The sequence below is a fragment of the Ooceraea biroi genome, chromosome 6 (genome assembly GCF_003672135.1).
Source record: "Ooceraea biroi isolate clonal line C1 chromosome 6, Obir_v5.4, whole genome shotgun sequence".
NCBI lineage: Eukaryota > Metazoa > Arthropoda > Insecta > Hymenoptera > Formicidae > Ooceraea > Ooceraea biroi.
The window spans coordinates 11,682,748-11,696,886 of NC_039511.1; the positions used below are offsets into that span (position 1 = coordinate 11,682,748).

Here is a 14,139-nt window from a genome sequence, read left to right on the forward strand (position 1 = left end):
TTTAATTAAGTGTTTTTTCTTTAATGTATCTTTTAATATTTTCTTTAAATTTATTTTAGATTTAAGTACACCAAGATTTATTGTTATATTTAAAAATATTTTGGCTGTATGTAATGTTATGTTACATAAAATATAAAATAATTTTATACTAGTTTAATAAGCAAATTTCTAAGTAAATCAATAGAATGAAAGAAATAGGCGATTTTTGGGACATTTTGCGTAGAGAGAAACGCAGTGAAGAGAAAACATTGACTAATGTTCTATTATTTCAGAATCTAACGCCTCTGATCTTCTCGTTCGAGCTGCCCATAATGGGTACATCGCAGAGCACTCCAGACTGCACCGCACCGTACATTGTGAAAATACAAGAGAAATACAACGTACAAGTGATGTTCCGAACAAGACCGAAGTTGCATGCTACTCTCGTGGTCGTCAAGGGATGCGAATGGGAAGTTTCTCAAGTCAAGGAGGCGACGCTTCTGCTGATTCGTTACATGTGCAAGAATCTAGCTGTGAGTAATAGAAATAATCGAAAATTCCATCTGCCTTTTTGAGAATTTCAAAGAACTAGCTTTGGAAGAGCAAAAAAGAATTGAACTTAAATTTTCTGAATTTTCTACAGAAATAATCCTATCGATCATTTCGCATTGAACGCTTTCCTTTTAAAAATATCTTCTTACTTAACAATTAGAGAAGAATATTCCGAATTTGACATATTTCTAATCTGTCTACTAAAAAATCGGAGACATAAAGATATAAAGAAGAGCTCTGTAAATAGTTACTCCACGATTTCTACTACTACGAAAACGAGTGCTTATCTAAAGATTAATATCAGGAATGCCTCTTTTGACAGAATCAGATCCAAGTACAAATGTCGATGGAGATCTCACCTCAGCATCATAGCATCGTGCTAGGAAAACAGAGCAACAATCTGAAGATGATCATGCAACGTACCGCTACGCAGATTATGTTTCCTGACGCCGGCGATCCGAATATACCCAGTCTCAAAAAGAGCAACGTCACCATCACTGGCGCCATCCACAATGTTTATTTAGCCCGACAACAGTTAGTGGTAAGACAATATGTTTACTCTTAAGTCTGCAACTAAAGTTTTATCTTGTTTTCCTTTCCTCCGCAAGATGCATATTAAGATTGTGCAATTGCATCTCTCATTCAAAACTTCCTGACAGAAATAGAATCAATGCTGCGTTGATCAAGATTTCATATCGCTTCTTCGATTTGCTTCAACTTTCATTATGTTTACAGGGCTCATTACCGTTGGTACTTATGTTCGATCTGCCGGAAGACTCTATGTCTGCTTCCGTGGATACCGAGAAGATCTCTCAGCTCATGCAATCCTTAGATGTATTCATTAATATTCGACATAAGCCGAAGCAGAGCACGCTCTCCGTGATCATTAAGGGAATCGAGAGAAACGCCGGTAACATTTATGAAGCGCGGAAACAGTTACTGGGTCTGGATGAGCCCAGGGTCCACGCCGAGATACCAGCCACTTATCACATTCCGAATGCCGGCAGTATCTTCCAAGGGAATTCCAACAACAATAATAATGATGTTAGCGGTGAGTGTTTTGAGATCGATTGGAGAAGAGCACAATATTATTAGTTCGATTAATATATCAGTAGTTGGATCGACTTTCTACAAGACTCTTCTCGTACACGTAATCTTTAGTAAATTTCAAGATATGTCAGTAAATTTTTTCACAGTGAACTTTCTTTTGCATTTAAATAATATTGTATAATATTCGATAGAATTATTTAATTATTTAATTAACGTTTTTATTCTGTTCACTATTTTAATTTAAAAATGAATTTTCTTTATACGAGGATAGATTAAAAAGTTTCTGGAATGACAATGAAAACAAAATAAATCTGATTTAAGTTATATTTTATTTTTCAATATAATCCCCTTGAAGCTCAATACACTTGGTTTAACGTTTCTCCAGCTTCTCGGTTCCCTTCCGGAAGTAACTTTCTTCGAGTTCCCCAAAATAACTATTTCGATCACCTCTTTATTCGACTGATTTTTGTTTCTGGCAATAGTGAATCCAGGTCTCATCCATTTATGAAATCATTCATATGAAAGAGTTGTCAACACAACGACATAAAAATATTTGGAAAAAACTCCTTAGCGGCCATTCTGGAATCTTTTCAATTTTTCCTCGTATTCTCGTACTAGTTTTGTATTGAGAAAGAAGTCAGTTTAATTAAAGTAATCAATTAAAAAAAATTCTAATATATTCTTTTCTTTTTTAGTCCCTAACAATAATCTGATCAGCATGCCAGATAACTTCTCGAGCATGCTGAACATAAACACGCAGAATCCGCCGTATTGCGTGTCACCGATGCACTCGCCGAATCCCATGGGATTATCGCCGCACTGGGGTCACACTCATATTATTCCGTCCATGTGTCCCTATCCTCACTTAAACCACCTGCTGCCGACGCAACACATGCTGCACAACAACGTGATAGGAGCTCCTCATGGCCTTCATGGATTATCGAACCCTGTGATGTCTGGTATTGGATCGTTTCACCCTAATAGTGTGTCGCCTAACTTTTCCGGTATCCATGGCTTGAATACCAACTCGTTAACGGATAGCAAAGAGAGCAGCAGTGAGTATGATTTGTGTCAGATTATGCCTGCGAATCGTTTTTTCATAGATGCATTTTTCAGTAGATAATTTCTTCGATTTTCTCTGTTATTTTTATTATATTCTACAATTCTAAGATTTTCGTACAGGTAGGGATTTCCCTACATTCTCTGATTTTCAGCTGAGAAAGTAGCGCGTGTAGCATCGAATAATCATATTTTTGTACGAAATATACCCATTATCTATTTAAAATTAATTATTCGTATTTTACAGCTTATTCTTCGTTGAGCAGCGTTTCCAGTTCTCTATCTAGTCCTGCCATCAGTCCTCGTAATGTTTCACCAGTCAATTCCACAGATGCTAGTCCTAACTTAAGTAAGTCGAATGTTTCGAGAAATCAAGCAACACGTTTCCTGCTCACGATCAATAAAGAGAATAACAAGTATTTGCTGTTCTTTCAGCGGATCTATCCAGCATGTTGTCCGATTTGCCAGTCACCGATCGACGTGCACCTGGTTGCGAGAAGAAATCACTGGAGATGGCTGCGCAGCAGAATCTCACACCGTTCGACTATGAGCAGAAGAAGCTGCTAGCCACAAAAGCGATGCAAAGCAAACCGAATGCCAGCGACTTCCGTGTACCGACATCTGCTTGGTCTGGTTACGGTCTTAGCCAGAGTATTCCACCCATAAGTACAAGTGACTTAAGCAAGGTAACTATACAAAGACTCTTCGATGTATTTACATCAATAAGAATATTTCAAGATATTTATATAGACAGAAATTTATTACCGGATTCTCTTTTTATACATATAAAAGCGTGATAATAGCGATATTAAATATCTACGATCAGAAAATACGATGTATGTAAATCGAGCAATTATTTCGCCTAAGGATAGTTAAAAAAAATTGACGAAAAAAAATCGGACTTGGATGATGCAGATTACCTTTTTGTATTACATAAAATTTTAATTACATGAGATATCTATTAACACAGCGTTGAGATTTACTGATGCCTGAATTCTTTATGCAGGAATTGACGTCACATCCCTCAGAATTGTGGAAAGAACCGGCCACACCGGTGTTCAATACCGAGATGGACTTCGGTAACATTATCACGAGCAAAGACCGCATTGGACTGATCGGGATGGCCTCAAACTACATGGATCACACGCCGACGTCTCACTTGAACAAAATCACTTCGACCCATCAGTACGATGACCTGGCCAGCATGCTGACTAGTATTGGTCTGGAGAAGTATATACGTAAGTATATATTCACCAGTTAACGATATAACGCATGTTGCACGTCGCATTCTATTGCTTCTATCGCTTTGCCTTCACTTGCTTATTTTGCTTTTACTTGAGGGAATTGCATTAGAGAAAAACCCTGCTTTCTTTCTCTTCCCTATTCTTTTCTCTTTCTTCTCCACTAGGCTTGTTCACGTCTAACGAGGTAGACATGGCTACGTTTCCTTCTCTAACAGAGAAGGATCTCTGCGAAATTGGGATCACTGCTTGGGGAGCGAGGCGCAAAATAATGCTGTTAATATCCGGTACGTAGGTTTTGCAACTTCATAATCAGGCTTTTATACGCATGTTAACATTATTGTGAAGATCTTAAGAAGGCTATATAATCCCTCTTGTATGCTTTTAATAGCATATTGTAAAATAAATATTCTATTAATATATAAGTTTGATGCTAGCATACAGCTCATAAAAGAACGCTTAAGATTATACGCGCATGACTGCTACTGCTTTGCTTCGACATGATTATTACTTATATATATTATCTAATATATTATGGGCAATATTTTTATTTTTATGATTTTTTCAACAATCTCGTTTCTTTCAGAAATGAACAAGCGAACTAGTCCGTTCTCAGGAAGCGCTGCGCCCGGTGCCGAGCGGAAGGCATCTACGTCCTCGGCGTCGACATCGTCGATCGGCAAGTGCAGCCTGGACACCAAATGGTAAAGGACGGACTATCGCGTGTATGTCACTCGTTTTGGACGTGACAGCATCATCAATGCTCTCCAGGTCGATCGAGAATGTCGCAGCGTCGGCCAAAATTACGGAAAGTGATACGCGTACTTAACGAAACTGAGCGCGGATGCGTACTGAAATTCACAATGAGGACAAATTCACAAACGATAGTTCGTACGTTGATTACGGAATTTATTCTTAGGTATTCGGGAGAAAAAAATTAGCGGAGAAAGTTATTTTTGTGCCGGGAACTGGTTGTGTACTTTTTTTTCAAATTTTTTTGCTGTTCTCGGCGCCACTCGCGGAAGGTGCCTCTAGGATTTAGGATAATTGTTACTATTTTCGCTGGTTATACGCTATTTTCGTTTGCTAATGAATGCAGAGTTGTCCAGTCGGTGGATGCGGCCGCGTCGTTATTACTGTTTCGTTTCGGTAATCTCGTTATCGCTTCGGTAAATGAAGACCAGTGAATCATCGAGGCCAATTTTCCGCGGATCCTACCGATCTGCGACTCAATTAACACTCCGAAACGCTCGTAAGCGCGCTAGCAAAGTAAATAATCGTGCAAATTAAATTTAAAATAATTGAGAAACGATCGACGCGCGCATCTACCGACTCGTGTTATGTAGTGTCCCTATGTAATGGTTTGCATGATAATCGAATAATTTGTATTCATATGTGTGCGCGTATAAATGCGTGCGCATGTGTGTGTGTGTGTATGTGCGAGTGTGTGTACGCATGTATGAAATATCGGGCAGAAATGTTTTGAGTAAAGTGCATGGAAGCAAAATTTATAATATAATGCGATGGGCGAGGGATGTCCCGTGTGTTCAGCGGCCTTTCGTCCTAGCACAGAGAGAGAGATTCACATATATTTAATATCATATACATATATTATACATATATATATATATTAGATATTTAAATCAGACTAAGCTCGAAAGCAACCGCGCATTGGCCGAAATTGTGATGTCGATTGAAATATTATTTAGTTAAGATTGGACCTGGATTGTTACACTCTTGATTACTTGGATATTGTGCAATGAAAACAAGACACAGTTATGGCGGAGCAATTTTCGCAAGCGGTTGCGATTTCGGGTTTTACAAAGCAACGAAGTATTTATTAATTATTTCGCGAAAGACGCTGGACGCACGTCAAACAATAGACCGCAAGAACTTTTCGTGTAAAGCATGTGTTGAAGACGCACAGAACGGTGCAAAACGAATTCTATAGCGCAAATACTTCGCGAGTCACTCTCCGCTTATCTGCGAGCGATGCTTTCCGAGGACTGTGCTTGAATCGAGCATTGATATTTAAGCACGAAACCGACCATTGTCAATTAACGATTGCATCGGCTAGGAAATTCGTTAAACCAAATCAAACCAAAGAGAAATTATTCATTTTAAACTTGGCAGAGCCAAAATTGTATTATACTAAAAAAATACAAAAATAATGTAATAAAACTCTCAAAAGTTTGATTTCCAGGAAAACTGTTATCTCGTTTAACATGATCTTTCTATGACATTTATGCCATGAAGAAAGTAATTATGATTAACGATTCGAATAACAATTCGCACAAGACATGATGTGGAACACACGAATCCAGAAACGATGCAACGCCAAGTTTAGATTTCTCGGATTGTCCTCGCGCGCAGAGAGCTCAGCTGCAATCGATTTCGCAAAACGATCGTTTTATAGACATAAGATATATTTCGTTCACAACATAATTTATTAGAATTTTTAAGCATTATTTTTGTTAATTTTTTTCGAACAAAGGAATGAAAGCGTTAGGTAAATTGATTCACAAATCACGCGCAGTATCAGTCTACTAGATATTAATCCGCATCGAACAGATACTCGAAATCGAACGAAGAAGCTACGACTTATTTTGCAGAGAAAGGGGAATCGGTTCTCTCGTGAGTTCAATCCACGATCACCGATCCCGTGGGCCGTCCCGCATAAAAATCGTTAAAGATTCGAGTGCGGGATCGCGCGATCGAATATGCCTAACGAACGATTTTACTGCGAAGAGTTCTTGACTAAGTCTTTTGCGAAGTCTTTTTAAGCGTAAATTATTTGTGCGCTCGCGAATTGATCAGAACATTAAGGGAGGAATTAGTGTTCGCGGATGTGATATGATATTCGACTGTCCGCTTCTATTGCCCGTTCCTCGTTTTTTCTTTTTTTTTCATCCAAATGATGATAAATCTGATTGTTTAAAATAGAAGAACTTCCAAGATCCTCTAGCGGGATCGTCACAAAGACCGCACGATACAGTTGCAAGAGCACATGTGGATGTGGATGAGGGTGATATACCGCATTTTCACATAATAATATTAAAGTAATACCTTTGTATGGATAAATTAATGTCATTAAATATTACTAGCAATTTGGTAACACAGAATAAAAAATTTTGCCTTGCTGCGAAAAATTATCTTCACACTGTTTAGCTACACAATACTACAGTTACTATTACATTTTGTTGATGGTACAATCTGTTTAATGAGTTCAACAAGTTTAGTTCATAGATCTCGTTGCGAACAACCATTAATTCAATTTCAAATATCAGAACGCAAAAGTTAAAAAGTCATTTATAAAAGAGTGTCAAGCGAAAATTGAAGCGTTGGGAATGTTTCTTTAACGTTTCTTAGATTTATTCTATCTAAATGCTGCACATCGCTTTCATCTAGTTGCGTTTATAATGTATGTCACCCCGGATTGCTACTTGCTGTTTCCGCAAGGAGCAAGAGAAAATACCTTTTGTGGCAGCGATTAATTGTGATATCAATCATTTATTATTCTTAAGAGGAATCCTGATCGGTAAAGGGTATCGAAATGATTCGCTATCGAGAGGAGGAAGAGAAAGAAAGATGATATCCCGTGAAGTGCTTATTCATGACCGAGCGAGGACAATTGTGTGTGATATGTCTGTTGGTCGCTGCGGATAAAACTATGCATATCCATAATCATGAATAAACGAAGCAGCGCAAGCGTCCTCGTGCTTAAAAAGCACTAACTCGACTATCGGCACTCATCGGCACTCCGTTTCTTACATAGGGCATCTCGAGTTCTTGGGACTAATACTCGAGAGAAATAATCTCAGAATTCAGAAAAAAGACTTGATAAAATCAAATTTCTTCCAAATTACGGAAGATGGAAAGATAATGCAGAAGAAATATTTCGAGAAAATAATATTTTTCTGAATTCTAGTCTTATCTTTTGATATTCGTTTAATGTTTTTGCGATTTCCGACAAAGTATATGCGATCACCCTATTCACGTGGCACACCACGTGGCAAGATGTGCCCTTTGCCAGTCAGGAATCAACGATTCTTTACAGGTGTGTAGACTGTAACCTTAGTCCTGAGAAGAATGCTGTTAATGTTCCTATGCGTAAATACGTACTGCAATCCCGTGCAAGATTTAGCTTATACGGTATAGGCATAATAGCGGAAATTAGCGTTAAAAAGAGGGGAACGCGTGCACGAGGAGAAAAACGACAACGATAAACAAAAGCTTCTAGCTAGTGCTCGAGCATTTCGATTAACAAGAATCGATTACGTCGGGAAGAGAGGAAGATACGTCTTCGAATTGTATGTGTGTGTGTGTGTAAAAATCGCAGTTTCTCCACTATCCCTTCCTTCTAGTCCCTTAATCCCTTGACACTTTTTGCGCCCAGCAAATAACATGACAGACTTCTCTCTCTTTCTTTCATATCGCGGAAACGAAATTTTCCAGAATTCATGTGTCAACGCGTAATAATTAATCGCGATCGGCCACATTCGCGAGATTACACGACCTAGATTTCACTGCGTTTACGAGAATGCGTCACGAAAAATATTCTCAAGTTGTGTAATGTAATATATAGTGTATCGTGAGAGTATATATTTTTCACTATGTCTTTGCGTCGAGAGAAAATATTACGATTTACGAAGTATTTCATCGCAGCAAATTGTGGACTTTTTCCTACCTGATACATCGAGTACACACAATTCAATTAATTTATATGTAGCATTCGGAGCTAGAATGGATTAAGTTCGTAACTTGCACGATCTTTTTTAGCTATTCAATATTTGGAGTGCACTTCGCAACTTGCAGACATAATCTGTTTTAGTTTTATACGTATGTAGCGCAACTATTATCTTCTACTAATTTCTAAATGTTTCTAACAGAGAAGTGTATAATTTATATGAAAATTACTAGATCTTTCCTAAATATCTTGGAAAGACTCTAAGTCGCCACGTAACCATGTTTTGCCTTCAAAGTAGATCTGCGATTATGTTTTGCATGATTCGAGAATACTCCTCGACTGGAGGATTTAATGGTCTCATATATTTTTTAACAGTTCGGGAGTAAATTAATCTAAATGTTGCAAAAATAAAATTCGAATTAATTTTAATATAATTCCGATTTATTTTGGATTACTGGAATTATATTAACGAATTTATCCGATTCATTAAGTCGAATCTAATTTATTTCCAATCAATTGCAATTACAATCGAGTTTTCTCAATTCAAGATCAATTTTCTCGAACATCTAAAAATATCAGATCACGGTTGCACGAAATTCTTAATTATACTTTCTGTAGATTCCGAAAAAACCGAACACGCTTCTACTTTGAAAACATGTCGAATGCACATTGAAATTCACGATTATTAATGCAATAATCATAACGCAGTACGCCAATCATTCCCACATATCGTTAAAATGATAACGAACGTCTTACAATATTACGTTCTTCCTTTCATCCTCCAGACATGTCGTTGTTTTCCGCTAAGCGAGACCGAGCTGAAATCGTACTCCTCGGTACAACAAGGACACTTGAGACAATTCAATTATCGTCACTATGCTGATAAGAGAGAGCGAAATTAAGATAAGGAGTTCGCCCGAAAAAGACGGGAATAACAATGAAAATTTTGCGGAGACAGAGATTCTCACGTTACGAATGTTTGCAATTTTTAATGATAGTATAAAAATATATGTATTATATGAAATATAATCTTTTCAAATATACAAACTGAGAATTGTGCGAGTTACATGCGTCCGATTTGCTGTGCGCTTGATTATTTTTGGGGTGAACTCCGCTTTTGTAACTGTGTAAGATTATTAAGTATTAGAATAGAGCAAAGTCGCGGCGCGCGATTGCGTAAATGCGAATACCTCAAAAAGGAAAGCCGATATTTGAGAAGAGATTTCTTGTAAAATGTGGAGCCGCACTATACAATTGTATTATAAATCGCACATTCCAAAGAAAAAGCAGAAACAATAAGAATTCGAACTCGAATTCAATTTATAATGTCGTAGGAGAGATGGACGGAGAAGTGTTAATTTATGTGTATGTGTGTGTTTTGCGTTTTTTTCCCTCTGTGCTATAATGCTTATGTTGTTTCTTGTGTAATAAATCGGGGGACGTACCCGCCCATCGAGCGCAGGTGCAGCAACTGAATTAATCAATGAATGTGTCATTACCGCATGCAAATAATCGATCCGTCAATCGCGTACGGTCATAGATGAAGCGTTTTATAATATACAGCAGCGCAATATAATATTTTTATATATGATCTAATCTAATATAACTTTGATAAGAACCAACGGAAAGAGGGGGGGGGGATAGAGAGAGAGAGAGAGAGAAAGAAAGAGAGAGAGAAAGATATTATATCGTATTGGTCTATTATTAATTATATTACCATTGTTGTTGTTTGTATCGGGAAAAATGATTATAAAGAAACGTTAGAAAAATATTATAGTCGCCCGAGATTGGGATTTGTTGTATTGAAATGAAGAATAAAGAAGATTTTGTATATTGCTATTTTTAATAAAAAAATTATTAATACCGTGCGCACAACATATACGTGCACTCGTACACGTTGCAGATACCTTTGCGCGATAAATCGATAAGAAACAGGCGTTTCTCCCAAGTAATTTTTACTCTTTTTGAAAATTTAGCCAACTCTAACAAAATATAATAACAAAATTGTTTCTATTTACAGTAGTACATTCACATTTGTTTTATGTCAAATGAAAATCTCTATTCACTTTCGCGACGTTTATCATTTTCGTAATTGCAGCGTGAATCTGTCCTTTCCGAAATTTCTTTCAACTACCATAACAACAAAATCTGTTTTTATCGATGAAGATAATCCTCATAGAAGAGTCCCTTTTTTAAAATTTCGAGTTTCGACACCACTGAGTTCACATTCCACACTATGCACTATAACTATAATCATTATTATCAATTTCATCGCACAAAACTGAAAATGTACATACATGTGTCATCATCCACTGTCCACCTTCTCGAAACTGTCGTCCGACTCCTCGTCGTCATCACTCAAAACTGCACTCGTGAGCGTGTACCTCTTCGAATCTTCGGCGTGGAGCTCCGCGTCACAGCTGGGACAATGGTACACGCTCGTCGCGGTGAAGTGCGCCTGCAGGCAGTAGTAACAGAAGATGTGCTCACAGCTGGCGTGCATCGGCAGAATCGGGGTCTCGTCGCAGTAGGCGCACTTGGTCGACGCATTCATCACCGGAAACGTCCTCTGCACGCGCTCGCGCGTGTTCCTTCGTCGCCACAGTCTTATTATCGTGTGCTTCAGGTAGTAGAAGTTTATCATGGGTATGCCGATGGTGAAGAGCTCCATCAGGCCGTGCCACAGCAGCTCTCTCGTCATGTACGAGTAGCCGATACTTCTGGGTCGATGCGTGGTTATCGACTGACTGGTGAGATTCAGCAGAAGCTCTATCACGCGCGGCTGTACGCCTCGGTGAAGGAACAGGAGCAGATTGACGAACTCCAAGACACTGATCGCGTTCGACGTCCAATCGACGAGCGATTGCAGCCTTTGCGCGGTTGCGCCACGTGCCGATGGACAATCATTCACCTTGTGCTTTAAGTATTGCGGAAGAACGTTTAGGATCAGGTAGAGAACAGCCTTCTTCTGATTGATGTTGGCATAGTGCAGATTCAGCAGTTTCTGGCCGAATGTGGAGGATCCTCCTTGCAGCGAGAACTTCCAGATGAGAAATTTCAGGAGAACGTCTATCTCCGCTTGCCACTTGTCGATCTTGCCGGGCGCGCCATACTTGGCGATCTCTTTCGCTTGATCCTTCAGCACCTTGTAGATCTCGATGTCCAATTGGGCGGCATCGATTTGATTTATTCGGGAGACGTAGAGTGACGGCGTCATGTTAACTTAGTCCGTTATTTATTATCTGAAAGCAAAGACAGTCGTGTAATGTAATAATGTCATGCGGAGTAAAGAGAAATCAGTTTTTGAATTAAGAAATGAGATATAAAAATTAATATTAAACGCACGATATTAAATATTAATATTTAGACTACAGGCGGTATGAATTTTTTAATCAATTTAAAACCGATTTTTTTCTTAAAAAATGTTAAGCATCGATATTTTAATTATTCAGTTTCTTTTATTTTCAAATGGACTTTAATTTGACAATGTTCTATGACATATTTGATGTTGAAAATTAAACATTCTAATAACGGTTATTGAATAAAGATCGGTTGCAAGATCGCCAAATGCAATCAGAAGATCGCGCAGCAGCCTTCCGATCGCACAGACCGACAGCGATTGCGATGCGAGTATAAAGTACGCGACCTTTGTCACTGGCGCAATACGAAACACGCGTTATATAATTTGCGCTTGTCATTTCCTGTACCTGCCTGCCCGCGTGGACTCTAATCTTTTACCAAGCACCGTCAACGAAACGCGGAAACAATCACCGAATACGCGATAACCGTCAAAACTGGCTCTCGACTTTCGAATCGAACGCACACGAGTGAAGTTAGGCACGGTCCAGCGATCGCGCAAATTGCATCCGTTTGAATTCAAAGTTTCAATTCGCAGTTTCACATCACCGAAATAAACATTTCGCGATTGATCGCGATCGGACGAGTTTCTTGAATCGACTTGAATTCGTGCGATGCGAGGAATGAGGTTAGGCGACGTTACCTCGATCGATTGTCTATGAATTTACATCCGCGCTGCAACGTGCACACTCTCGGAATGACTCCGAGAGTGCAGAGTCCGTACGTCGCGACATCGGCCGAACGAACACGAGCCGGCGGCGGTACGGCCGCTCGACCAATGAGAGGGCGCGGCGTACGGAGGCGCGCTCGGCGCGGCTCGTCCGGGACTTCGTCTCAGTTCGGGTTCGTGTCTCGCCGCCGCTGCGCTCGGGGCGCGTCCGCTGCCGCGGCTGGCTCTGCTCTTTCGATTACGGGCAATAACGTTTCGAGGTTAGGCGGCACGGTACGACTGTGCGCGGCTTAGCAACGAACGGTCGGAGCGCGACGAGATCCATCATCGTCGTCGTGATCGAGTCGTGGTGCTCGTGTCGCGTCGTCGCGCGTATGTCGGCGGGCTCCATGTTGCCGCCGGTGGTATGACGTCATTGAGTGTCGGTGGTGCCGCACGAGTGTACCCGTCGTTGTCGTCGTCGTCGTCGCCGTCGTTGTTTCTCTCGTCCGTCGTCGTCGTCGCACGCAGCAGTCCGCAGCCCCGTCGCGCGTCATGCCGCGCTCGTGATAAAGTTTGACATTTTCCCCCGTCTCTTTTTCTCTCTCTCTCCATCTCTGCCTGTTAGTCTCATTCTTACCTGTGACCGTCGCCGTTAATCGTTCGTGAAACACGAAGTGCAGCTGCCACTGTCGTGGTCGAGTCGTATCGGTGGCTGCCACGGTGTGTGACCTCGCCGCTTCTGCCGCATCGTCCTCCCTCGGCTCGGCGATCACCGTCTCACTTTTTCTCCCGTCTCACCTCCCAACGCCGTCCTGCCCCGGGACACGGACGGGACACTCGACAGCAGGAGTCGTCGCACCAGTTGTTACGCGCTCGTCCACGCAGCTCACGGGAGAGGACCAGGTGAGTGCCAGAGAAATTACATAATATCGTTACGCTTCGTAGCCGCGCGGCGAACGGGCGGCCCGTCCCCTCCTCCTCCTCCCCTTCCCCGCTCCCTCCGTATCAACCCGTGCCGTAAAATCGATCTGCCATCGAGTGACAGGTTAACCTCCAATTCGGCCAGGCGAGCCGTCGCCGGCATGTCACTTCTGCCTCCTGCCTCCTCAACGATCTTGCCGTCACGCTGGCCCCCCTCTCGCGATACCCGCGATATCTCGCGTCACCGAGAGCGCGTGTTTATCGCGCGAGCATGTATTCTCTCTCTTTCCCCTTGCTCGCGCTCGCTTCTTTCGCGAGAACGGACATCTCGGGAACATTCTGCTCCGAGGAAGAACTCCGCCGGATGGTATGAAATTTTCGGAGCAGTCACTGCTCCGAGAGGAAACTTGGGTTAAAGAGAAGCGAGAAAACGTGCCCGAACGTCGAGCGTATCACGCTTGACCGGTGCCGCGGTGCATGTTACTCCCTGGGCCACTTGTTCGCCGCCGTGTTTCGAATGTGTCACTTGCGATCGTTTCCGATCACTTGCGTCAAAATGCACCGTGCGACATGCATCGACGAAGGAACCCGGACTGTGAATTCGAAGGTTCGAAATATTATTAACGGTATTATTTTGTTGT

The 14,139-nt window shown here is 40.9% G+C and overlaps 2 protein-coding genes across 11 annotated transcripts in view; one reads left to right on the forward strand and one right to left on the reverse strand.

Moving 5' to 3' along the window:
* The window catches only part of LOC105285165 (protein bicaudal C homolog 1-B), a 40,458-nt gene extending 30,059 nt beyond the window's left edge, over positions 1 to 10,399 (forward strand). For 7 of the 9 annotated variants that reach the window (XM_026970305.1, XM_011349177.3, XM_011349175.2 and 4 more), the window contains 9 exons: positions 273 to 512; positions 854 to 1,072; positions 1,267 to 1,582; positions 2,277 to 2,636; positions 2,888 to 2,989; positions 3,076 to 3,326; positions 3,647 to 3,878; positions 4,049 to 4,168; positions 4,468 to 10,399. In XM_026970305.1, coding sequence (XP_026826106.1) covers positions 273 to 512; positions 854 to 1,072; positions 1,267 to 1,582; positions 2,277 to 2,636; positions 2,888 to 2,989; positions 3,076 to 3,326; positions 3,647 to 3,878; positions 4,049 to 4,168; positions 4,468 to 4,589 — 1,962 coding nt within the window. In that variant the 3' untranslated portion in view covers positions 4,590 to 10,399. The remainder of the gene's footprint in view (positions 1 to 272; positions 513 to 853; positions 1,073 to 1,266; positions 1,583 to 2,276; positions 2,637 to 2,887; positions 2,990 to 3,075; positions 3,327 to 3,646; positions 3,879 to 4,048; positions 4,169 to 4,467) is intronic. The other 2 variants (XM_026970306.1, XM_026970307.1) reach the window with 1 other exon arrangement.
* LOC105285167 (peroxisome biogenesis factor 2) lies at positions 10,393 to 12,674 on the reverse strand. Of its 2 annotated transcripts, none has more exons than XM_011349182.2 (2): positions 12,569 to 12,674; positions 10,393 to 11,810 (listed from the first exon to the last, which is right to left on the reverse strand). In XM_011349182.2, exon 2 carries the CDS (start codon positions 11,783 to 11,785, stop codon positions 10,874 to 10,876), a length of 912 nt encoding a protein of 303 aa, XP_011347484.1. In that variant the 5' UTR covers positions 11,786 to 11,810; positions 12,569 to 12,674; the 3' UTR covers positions 10,393 to 10,873. The 2 variants fall into 2 exon arrangements, with proteins under 2 accessions (XP_011347484.1, XP_019889122.1); XM_020033563.2 differs by lacking the exon at positions 12,569 to 12,674 and adding an exon at positions 12,276 to 12,299.
* Between the last annotated feature and the right edge of the window lie 1,465 nt (positions 12,675 to 14,139).

Bases quoted from the DNA above. Each gene is read 5' to 3' on its own strand.
- LOC105285167 (XM_011349182.2), bottom strand. From the start codon at position 11,785: ATGACGCCGTCACTCTACGTCTCCCGAATAAATCAAATCGATGCCGCC.